We start from the raw sequence: 11,710 nt of genomic DNA, 5'->3' as shown, positions 1-11,710 counted from the left end.
GTCAACTGTCACTCCTGAAAATAAAGAAAAGTGCTGCATAACACTATCCATAATAAAATGATTCAAATGGAACCTTCTAAATCATTTGAATTGTACAGCGGATTAAGAAGGGATAATTGCATTTCTCGCATTGCCGCGGCGGCCACAGATCTGCCCTTCCCTCAAAAAGATTGAAAAGAAACATTGACGTAATGTCAATATAAGTGATCAGTGTATGAAACACCCCGAGGCTGGGTGTAAACTGCTTGGGGCAACTGACACAATTCCATAGTTTCGCTTTCAAATGGCATGATTTGGATATGCGCCATGGCAGCATGAAGAGAAAAAGTCTCATGGAATTGTCAGCGTGTATGCTCCCGTCTTGGATATCAGTCAAAGCAAATATTGCGTAAATAGGGAGATTATACATACCTCTACTTACGAACGTCTCTTCATATGAAATTTTCAAGTTACGAAACGCCTCAACAGGAAAATATTGCCAACTTGGTACGAAAGAAAATTCAAGATGCGAAAGGTAAAAAATACAGTGTGGGTTGCTACTCGCAGCTCTGAGTTTCTTGAACGCAACATACTTATAGCTGCTCTGCCATTGACTATATACCGAGAATCTTCCCGGCATCTCATTGGTTAAGAGGGACCTCTGCCCCGCGTATTCTTTATTTTTTACACTATGCACAACTGTCATTTATTGTGTAATAATCTAATTGTAACATGTATTTGTTACAATTAGATATTGTAAATATCTAATATATAAAAGTATAAAAATTGGAATACGGGGAAAACGTACAAGTTGACAGGTATGAAATAAGCACATTACAAAACTGAGACTTCAGTTAGTTAGACAAACCAGAAAAAGGGCATGCATTAAAAACAATATGCCGTAAATAAAGTGGTGCCTTAAAACTGGGGTGGTATCTCATATTAAAGTTGACGTATTTAATTTTGACTTCTGTGTTGCACCTTTAGATGAGCCAAAGCATTGTGATCTCTCAGCAGCTTTGTATTTTCAGCCTGTATGAACTTGTGATGACTTTCAAAGCTGTGTGCTGGAGTGTAGGTAAGCAACATTTCCACACCAACAGAACAGCTAAGCAGCATATGCGGTTTGAATTATGGCCACGACATTACTTTTTGTCACCCCAAACTTAATCAGAAGCCGGCTTTGGATAATTGGTCTGATATCTGAAATTGGACTTCTTCATTTCTTTTATCCGTGAATTTCATGGACGTCTTCGGCGAGGGTGTCACCCGCTCTCGCTTGCCTTTTCTTCCAGTGAATAACCACTCCTCTCTTTATCTCGGGAGTAATTAAATCACAGTGAGGCGCCACAGCAGCAGTTTGACCTCTGTTAAACTGTTCTGACGACTTCAGAAGCTATATTTATCATTTCCCAAAGATTCCCCCAAAAAATAATTCATTTCTCAAGTGATACAAAGTCGCTGGTTATGACAATCAGAGTGAAGTTTTTCATGAGTTTAGCCTTGGAAACTTTAATGAGTTGAAATATGTGGTTAAGTAAAACACAGTATAAGATTGTTATTTTTATGTTGTATTCTGAGGGGATGGGACAGAAAATAACTGAGAAGCACTGGGTTGACCTGATGCCAGTTAGCTGTCTTTGCTCATTAGCCAACATACTGATCTAACTCCATTCTGTACCATACATTATCTTATCCGCTTTGTCCCCATCTATCTATCTATCTATCTATCTATCTATCTATCTATCTATCTATCTATCTATCTATCTATCTATCTATCTATCTATCTATCTATCTATCTATCTATCTATCTATCTATCTATCTATCTATCTATCTATCTATCTATCTATCTATCTATCTAATCTTATTTATATATATGCCATGTAGCGATAGAGGTTTATTTTGAAATATTAGCCGGAACTGTTTCCTGTTGCATTTTTCCACTGAAAAATGGCGACATGACAATCTCTCGTACGTATCCGTTTTGTGAACACAATACATTTTCTTGTGGGTTTCTCCAAACTTTCGCAGTCATGACGCTTGATTGCGCTCGGGCGTAATTACAGTTACCATCGAAACGTCCTTCAGTGTAATATATCACTCTGATATAATGTATTCTTTCAGAATGACTGTGGTGAACTTGTCCTTCGCTGCGTGTGGTTTTTTGGGCATCTACCACCTGGGATCTGTGGGGGCTTTTCTCCGTCATGGGGATAAGCTGCTTGCCTCGCTCAAGTCCTACGCGGGGTCCTCAGCAGGGGCCCTTGTTGCTACCGTCATGCTTACGGCTCCTGATAAAGTCAAGGTAGACCGTTTTATCTGTCGACCTTTTCGTCCCGCATGAGTGAGTGAGTTGACCTGAATTGACAACGATGACTAAAAGTTGAAGTCGCTGATGGTGTAGTTGTGGTACACTCGCCTGACTGGTGTGCGGGGTTTTGGGGGTGTGCATTCATATACTAATAATAATACATTTATTTTGAAAGCGCTTTTCATCATACTCAGACACTTTACAAGAGTTTAAAACGGGATAAAAATGTACACTTATAGCCAAGCATACATGATTTACACAAAAACACATTTAGATGAACAAAACAATGCAAAAATGGGTAAAAATATAGTTCCTCAGGGGGTCCCACCCCTCCCCCCGATATATTCAAAAAGATAATTAAATAAACCCTGCAGAACCTGCGGATAGAAAAAAAATATAGGATACAGTGGAATTGAGTCACATTGGAGTTAAGTCCAATTTGCGTCTTCACTCTTGTCAGAGGACACGCTGGATGACGGCATTAACGGTAGTTCCAGCCATAGGGGAAAAAAAACATCCTCTCGCTTGGTGTGTTTGCAACTTTGCAAAGCTTGATCAAACTTGAACAAACAACTTGGGCCCACCACAGCAGCAGGTTGTGCATGTTGAGAATTTGTGATGTTTGCAAATACTTTAGCCCGTTATCAAACAATTCCCAACATTTCTTTCACTTTATTGTCATATTGCGCATCACGGGTTCTAGCAGACGGCAAGGCGTATTCCACAATGCAAGCTTTTATACACAACTGCAGGTATTATCACTGCAGTCCTATTTCAACATCAGCATAAAAGCAATGTAGCCATGAAAGCCACGCTTCAAAATAAAACCGTGACACTAAAATAACACAGTAGCGCAACAAAACCACGCGATCAGCATCTAGCCATTGTCGAGATATAAATATCACTGTGGAGTAGTGAAGTTGAGTCGTGTATTGAATGATCACAAACATCCCACGCGAGTGAGCTACAAAAGAATAATTCAATCAATGCTCCTTGTAAATCATCTGTCACAATTTTCAACCACTTCTCGAGCATTCAAAACACTGACACGAAATCGGAAAATTTATTTTCCAAGCTCAGCCTTAAATTTTACCACTGTGCGTTTCGAGTTGTCACAGCTGTTTGAAATAAAAATCAAAGTGGTTTATAATGTAATATTTTGTTAACTTATTGCTGCCCCGTTGTTTGTCTTGCAGCACTGCCAAGAATTTACCTACGGTTTTGCTGAGAACGTAAGACAACAGAAATTTGGAGCGCTCACACCTGGATATAATCTCATGTGCAATCTGCGGTAACCTCACAACAGACAGAAGCAACTGAAGCAGGAGAGAAAAAAACTCCCAAAGCATTTGACTCAAGTATCTGCCACTTTGCAGGGAAGGGATTGAGGAGATGCTGCCAGTCGATGCGCACATTCTGGCATCTGACCGTCTTCATGTCTCATTGACGCACTCCAGAAGTGGCAAGAACCTCATTGTGTCCCGCTTTAACTCAAGAGAGGAGCTCATACAGGTGCACACAAACAAACACCATTTGACTTTAACGCCCTGGGATGATTTTTGTCCAATTTGGACACAAAGATTTACTTGCGGTTATTTGTTTCCATAGCTATGGGCATGTAAAGTGCAGCCATGATTAACACCCTGAAAAGGACACACCTTTTCATGACTATGCTCAACACAATGCCTCTCTCTCGGGTAGTAATTTGCCGTGCGCTCACAAATCTTTTAGAATTGCACATATTAATAAAAACTGCCATCTTAAAAATGGTTCAATATCACTTCTTACATTACCCTGAATTGTAGTTAGGTGAAAATGAAGCTTCCAATTTGCTTCACGAATCCGTTGTTGACTCCTCTAAATGGCATTGTTGGTTTAATTAAGGGGTTTCAGAAATGGCGAGTCAGTGTGCTGTCAGCCCAATGTTGAACAGAGGGTGCCATCTAGAGGAAGCAAAAAAAATACAACTGCTTCGTGAAGCAAATCTGAAGCTTCATTTTCCCCGTCACTTTTGAAAGATTTCGGGGAAAAAAGTATATGTGGCAAAATAACTTCCACTAACAACCCAGGCTAAAGTTAGCTTCACTCCAGCATAAAAATGTGTCTCTCAGTCAAGGTGTGTCACTTCAACACACAGGAAAATTGGGAATATGCCGGAAATTACTGTATTGGGATCATGTGAACTTCATGGTATCCTGGTAGCAAACCCGAGCACAGATATAGCCACAATATAGATCACAATAGCCCATAGCATAAAGTGAAACACAAATGCAAGTGGATACAAGTGATGACAGCCAATTTTGCAAGCACAAAGGGTACACCCTGGGCCATCTGAATTGTTTATCCAATAATTATCTTCGCATCAGTCCAAAATATAACCACTGCCACTGCCTTCAGTCCAATTAAAAGACAAAAACAAATCACAGCTCGGTAGACTTTGAAAAACACAAAGACCCAGTTGACTAAAATTGGCACACAATATTGCACTGACACTATTTCAACCATTTAAGTTCAAATATTCAACACTTATTTGTCTTTGACCCTGACCCATACACATGGGTCTTTATAACATTTTGTCTCTCCCCTAAGGCACTCCTGGCCAGCAGCTTTGTGCCAGTCTATGCTGGGCTCCAACCGATAAAGTTCCAAGGCGAGGTCCGAGGCATTGTCACAGCTGAACCATGTGATTTTTTTTTTTCATTTTTTTGCTGTTGTTCACTCTATTTGTATGTATGCCATCTGTGTTTATCAGTAGAAATGGATTGACGGAGGCTTCACCGACAGCCTACCAATCCTGCCTGTGGGCCGAACCATCACAGTGTCCCCGTTCGCAGGGCGGCAGGATGTGAGTCCCTTGCACAAGGGCCACGCGTTCAAGACCCAACTCAGGCTGGCCAACATGAACATCATGGTACGTATGGCAATTTTTCGGATGCGAGTGTGTACTGTGTCGATGTGTGTTAACCCGCATAACAAAAAACTTGAGTCCGTCATATAATTTTTAGACTCCCAACAGCTGTCGACGACTTCATTATCAATGTTGAAGAAAGAATGTCATGACGAGAGCTCATATCGTGTTCTAAATTTAACAGGCGGTGGTAAACGTGGGCAGGCCCTGCGGGTGTTTCGAGACATGCCAAAGTTGACTTGTCTACAGTGAAGCCCGGAAGCACCTCTTTGTGGCATCTATAGCTCATAACAGTCTAACAGCGTACGCTGGCTGTAGGTTTTAATCGCTTTTCTTAATTAATAAGAAAAGCGTCATTTTAATACATAGCAGTTGTAGTTGGGGTGCAAAACAAAAAGCGTTCACTGGAACACCAAAAGTGTTTTTGCTTTTCACCAGCAGTCATGTCAAATTTTAGTTTTGGGTTTGTATCCAAAACCTTGACCCCTCTCACCTTAAATTATATCTACAAATGATTTGGAATGATACTGATAATCGGGCCCAATATGAGCATTTTCCTTCCCTTGCGCACTTTGTCAGCAAAGGTGTGAGTGACAAACGTCTCTGAAATAGCATCCCGACCTTGTGGGATAAGGGTATATCAACAGATGTTTTTTTTTTCTCCTCATTCAGCTCACAAAGCCGATGGGACCAACAACTGCACATTTTAAACCTCATCAATAGTTACGAACGCAAATCCGTACAGTCCACCTAGTTCGGAGAAGCCGCACGCTCTGTGATTGTGACTCTTTGCGACGCATTGTTTTCAATTTGGGCTGTGTTGTGGTCTCCGCAGTTCTCCGTGGAAAACCTCAAAAGACTGAACCAAGCTTTATTCCCGCCACCACCCGACAGAATGCAGTTCCTCTGTCAGGAGGGTTTTGATGACGCCATGAGGTTCCTGAAGACGGAGGGTTGGATGAGCTAGAAGGGATGCCAGTTGGAACAAATGGTGTGAATTTGGCTTCAAAGAACTGGCGAGGTTCGAGATCATAAGTGGGTTCTGCATTGGTTTTTGGTGCAGGAAGTGAAAGCAACAACTCTCCCTCCAGGGAGAAGGTGATATTCTTCCTCCACACACATTGGGATATATTTCAGGAAGAATGCAAACGAATTAGGCATTGATCTTTGAAAGCGGTGGGGTTTCATTCTCAGAATGAGTTGCCCCATCTCAGCGAGGAATCCCACAGTGCATTCGATTTTGTGGAGTTGTTGATGTTGCAGGGATGGTGAGAATACTTGCCCCCCCCCCACCCCCAGTTATATAAGCTTACCTGCTGCTTCTGATAATGAGACTTCGTTATGACTTCTCTTAAATTAAGACGATGCATCGCAGGCCGACTCTTCCCGAGCTCAGATGTAATATTTCATCCCATTGTGCTGCTAAATTCCCTTCCCGCTAATGAGGCAGTTCAAGGGATCCCTAAACAGGCAGGCCCCCTTGAGAAGCTGACTTTTGCAGTGCACTACCCGCTCGCGGGACTGCATTGTTAGTCAAAGTGCTTTTCTGAAAATGAAATGAAAATAAACGGTTCGGCATGCATCTGTGTATGTCTATGTACCCTTCTCCTTTTGCAGATAGAGAACAATTCTTTGAAAAAGAGGCGTCAAGCTGTTCTATGCCACTCCCAGTTGAAGTTTACAGTCAAGACACAAAGAGAATTTCACATTGCGCTTTTAAATAAACCACGTACATTTGCATTAAAGTCTGCTAGCTTAATGCTAACACATAATGGCAAAGGCTATAGACGAGCGAAAAAATGGCATCAGTGTCACTGTGTGACCACCCTTTAAGCAATCGATATTTGAACACATAAGGTGGAGCAACGCATGTGGACAGATAAAAACAATACTCAGTGCATATATTCTTTATCCTCTGTGAAGAACGACCAATATTGTTTAACTTACTGAGGAGCAAACATCTACATACATCTTTTTTTTTTTGTTTTGTAGAGTCTACATCGGGTGCGTACATCAGAAGTAGCAGCACAATGTCTACTGAATTGGAGCAAAAAAAGTACTCCATCTCATAGATATTTTTCTCATGAAGTAGGAGGGGTGGCGGCAGATTTGGGATCCACTTGCTTTGCGTTACGAAGGTGGTCACGGAATGAATCTGAAAGATCCATATAATGTCGTGACACACGGCATTGTTCCAACGATGTGTTTGTAAAAACTAAAACGACAGAACACTTGAATTAAATGCTTGAATTTGGTTTTGAAATGCGTACTTTTTTCCACTCAAAGGTAAAGTCAACAACGTTGTTGTTGCACTCTGAAATCGATCATCAGGACACGGGCACTTAATGATCTGCAGTTTGTCTCGCGGTTTGGCAGGCTACTTATCGAGCCGATGGTCCCTCTGAGCAAACCTAGCCTTTCACAAGTTCGATCAATCCCTGTGAAGCTTCATCGTAATCTCCTTCCCGAACAGAACACTGAAACATTCCCGAGGTCTCAGCCAGAAATGAGATTCACAGCCCGCAGCAGAAGAGAGTGCTGGTGAATGCAAGCCCCAAGCTGAAAAGGGCAGAGAGAGTCTGCCTCCGTGCTGCAGCATGGCACCCTCAACCCCCTCGGCTTTGCTGGCAGCAGGCTAAACAAGGAAATGAAAGCTAAGGGCTAAGGGAAGTCTTTCAAACTGAGCGCTCGTCTAAAGTGGAGCTATATTCCAGTGTTGGGAAGTGATACATTTTTCAGGTTTCGTGTTCTTTTTCATGTGACTTTTACTCCTTATATTTGAAAGCAGATATCCGTTCTTTGAAGTCCTTCGTCTGTCGAAACAGGCATGTTTTTTTTTTGTTACCTCTGTGGATGATGACATGGTATGAAGAAATATTTCACGTTGTGCATTTAAATAAACCTCATAAGTTTGCATTAAAGTCTGCTAGCTTAATGCTAACACATGATGGGAAAGTCTATAGACGAGCAAAATAGCATCGGTGTCATCGTGTTTGAACGTGTAAAGTGGGGCAACGCATGTGGACAGATAAAAACAATACTCAATGCATATATTCTTTATCCTCTGAGAAGAACGACTAGTATGGAAGGAGAGGAGAACATCTACATTTTTCCATGTGTTTGTTTTGTGGCGCCCACACAAGGCTCAAGTGCGTACATCAGAAGTAGCAGCACAACGTCAATTGAATTGGAGCAAAAAAAAGTGCCTCATATTATAGATATCTATTTTGAACATCGTGAACCGGGGAGCATTAATGACAATGCCGCAGCAGATTAAGAAAAGCAAAGATATTATCCACCCGTGGACTGAGTGACAAATTGCTCGATGCTGTTGGCTCCAATAATACTTCATACCTCAAATGTCGAAACTGGCGACTCTCCGCAATGCGGCTGCACCGCCTGCAGGCCAAACTTGGGCCTTGAGCACCGACGACACGAAAGAATTTCTGCTTTGCGACTGTGGCCAGCCGGGCGGTTTATGTTCTCAATCGCATGCATGGGAGCTGTAGTTGTCAAGGATTTTTTTTTTTTTTTAACACAAGTATCTTATCCAATTTCTTTTGCCACCTCGGATTAACAGTGAAGAAAAGTGGAAGTGACTTGCAATAATCAAGAGACAAAATACATTGACCATCGACCCCAACTAGCTCAAGCAAATTGAACACGATGTCATTTCAAAACATGTTAGATAAGTGGAACGACAATGTCTGAATGTTTTAGGGATAAAGGTAAATGCGGCGGAACGCTGAAAATGAACAAATCTTCACCTCGGGGCAACTGGTTTATCTTCTGCCAGATATAATTTCGACTCACTTTGAAATAGTGACACAGTAATCCCCAAAGATTTGACAAGTATACATTAGAAATTGCGACTGGCATAGCCCTGAAAAGGAAGTACGCTGACTGTCTGTTTTTGTAATTGAACCTAAAATACCTCTGCCGCAATGTGTCACTCAAATATCCAGCAGGGAATATCAGACACCCCCCCCCCCCCCCCCCCTCCCCGGGCAGATTTGTGACAAGGGCATTAATTGCGTCTTCACGTTGAAGCTTCAATTCACTAAATTGAATATACCCCAAAGTATTTCATATTCCGTCTAAAATGTGATTTGGACACCTTCAGTTTATTCAAACAAATCCACACAATTTGGTTTAGCATCAAATAGGACACATCAAAAATGTCCTCTTGTCTACTGCATATGCCGCAGTTGTGTGATGAATGCATCATTTACGTAATGATGAGCGAACATGAATATTTTACAGGTCATTCTCGAAACGCTCCCCTCTGCAGCGTTTGTGAAATGGAATCCTGCTGGCGTGGCATCTCAAAAATAGTTTCAACGAAAGCCTTCCCTGTCGCCACGTGGACTGCCAGCAATATGAATAACATGTAAAGGGGATATGTGCTTTCTTTTTTTTTTTGGTCTTCATTTAAAAGACGTCTGTGACAAGCTTATTTCCAAATACTGCAAGATTGAAATCACACTTTACATCTGCTTAATTTTGTCTTGCTGAAATTAGCCCATTTGTCTTATGAGGAAAGCCAATCCTTATCCTGGCCTACATAGCGCTGGGCCGATGGTGCGTGTGGATTTTATTACGATGACAATGTAGTGGTGAAGCTTGAGGTGGCTGCACTAAAAAAAAAAAAAAAAAAAGAGACTGTGAAGACAGCATTTATTCTACTCGTCGTGTGCGGAGAAACTCAGAATAAGGCTCGTTATATCGGAAATTAGCACCACTCTGAAGTAACGTCTTGCTCACAGACGCATTATCAGAAACAAGCAGACAAGACAAGAGTTGCCTTGACTTGCATGTTTTTTTTTTCCACAGATTTTTGCGTCCGGCGTTGTTAGAGGAATCTATGAGCAAAATTGTATCATGTTTAAAGTTGCATTTAATCTGGACACATCTAAACGTTTGGGTGCGTATCCAGCACTCCCAAATTCCTGTGCACAAAGCCAGAGGGCTGTTGAAGTCCACAATTAGCACGTCAATACAGGTGGGCGATCACGGGGGAGAGGGCGAAACTCGGTCACAAAAGGGGAATGAATAATTCGGGAACAGCGGTTGAACAACAAAAGACGAGTTGAGAACACCCGTCGCGCCCAGACGACATTGGCCATCCGCAAAGTCTACAACATGCTAATTCGATGTAGACCAGCCAGAAAAGGCGCCAATGTACTGGTGGTTCAATGTTTAACACAGGTAACCCATCACTACCGAGGGGCCGGACCGTGGGTGCGGTATGCAAATATTGGGGGCAGTGTTTTCCTTGTATGTTACAATAAAAGCCTGAATTGGCGGGAAGGGAGCTCGAGTGTGATCGCGGAGCAACTAACCGTCGTTCGCTCTCAGAGATCCGCTTCCGCCGATATTGAAGACAATTTTCCTGTGTGCCGAGTCATTTCTTTAACTTTGTCCGAGAAAATCTCTGACAGGCGTGCATGCGCTGTTGTCCATACGCGCTGTTAGTGAATGAGGCCCATTGTCAGCTGGTGGCGGTAATGAGCCATTAAGTTGCGTTTTCAACCATCGGTGGAGGTTAATAAAACCGAGCTCCTCCATCAATCAGCGTAAACAACAAGGCACTCTGAGTCACTGACCACTTTGCCTAAATTGGCTCGACCGTGACGAGCAATTTATCTCACGGTTCAGAGATTGACAGGCGCATTGCCGATGCCGCTGCCGTCTTGCAAAAGTGTGGCCAAACTCAAGGTATGCACCCCACGCAGCCGTGCCCGATAGCAGAGCGTGTAAGGCACAGGTGTCAAAGTCAAGGCCCGGGGGCCTGATCTGGCCCACCACATCATTTTATGTGGCCCACGAAAGCAAATCAAACATGTCAACTTAGATGATTCTTGCTAAAGTCAGAACCCAAATTTCAAATTGTCATATCTAATCCATGACAACAATATTTGAACAAGCTATTATTCTTGACTTCTGATTTCAAAACAAGTTAACCATCAATTTGTTGTGCGCTGTGTACTGTATGTAATATGTGGAGATGGTTCACCATTTGGTTCTACAAAATTCACAGTCGTAACGGCCCTCCAAGGGAAACCGTAACGACAATGTGGCCCACGGCAAAAAGGAGTTTGATACCCCTGATAAGGGATAACATAACACCAGACAGGATAAAGTTCCCATCTTTGCCACATATTTTGGGCATCACATGGCAGGACAAAGTGATGAAGAAAGCACGTCCCTCGGCATGCGCGCCGTGTTCCATTTGATTTATCTGGACCAAGACTGAGTTCTGAAGGGGCTTGGAAGGATAACTGACACCATTCGTCTTCTTCAAGATAGTCGAACGAGCTGATGCAAGAGAATCAGTGACGGCCAAAAAGTTATGTGCTACACTTAGTGCGGTGGCGTGCACGTGCAAGTCAATGAAGCCTGTTGCAATCATTTCAGAGCATTGAGTTGGTGCGCACTAAGAACCCGGGGGGAACAATGCTTAGTGCAAAATAACAAGGAAAAAAAGGTGAATCCAAGAAAGTATGAACTA

At 42.4% G+C, this 11,710-nt stretch overlaps 1 protein-coding gene across 2 annotated transcripts; it reads left to right on the top strand.

Annotated features, from left to right (window-relative positions):
- Positions 1–1,915: 1,915 nt before the first annotated feature.
- On the top strand, positions 1,916–7,453 carry LOC147210468 (patatin-like phospholipase domain-containing protein 4). Of its 2 annotated transcripts, none has more exons than XM_086111084.1 (7): positions 1,916–1,951; positions 2,105–2,285; positions 3,488–3,523; positions 3,668–3,803; positions 4,881–4,946; positions 5,047–5,202; positions 6,035–7,453. In XM_086111084.1, the coding sequence occupies exons 2-7, from the start codon at positions 2,188–2,190 to the stop codon at positions 6,164–6,166; spliced, it is 624 nt and encodes a 207-aa protein (XP_085967210.1). In that variant the 5' UTR covers positions 1,916–1,951; positions 2,105–2,187; the 3' UTR covers positions 6,167–7,453. The 2 variants fall into 2 exon arrangements, with proteins under 2 accessions (XP_085967210.1, XP_085967200.1); XM_086111074.1 differs by having other exon boundaries at positions 1,922–1,951; positions 3,488–3,582.
- Positions 7,454–11,710: the final 4,257 nt, after the last annotated feature.

Source organism: Hippocampus guttulatus, chromosome 1 (genome assembly GCF_054856545.1).
Source record: "Hippocampus guttulatus isolate MCC_2025c chromosome 1, RoL_Hgut_1.0, whole genome shotgun sequence".
Taxonomy (NCBI): domain Eukaryota; kingdom Metazoa; phylum Chordata; class Actinopteri; order Syngnathiformes; family Syngnathidae; genus Hippocampus; species Hippocampus guttulatus.
The sequence above is the reverse complement of the archived record's forward strand: the minus strand, read 5'-3'. Positions and strand labels throughout refer to the sequence as shown.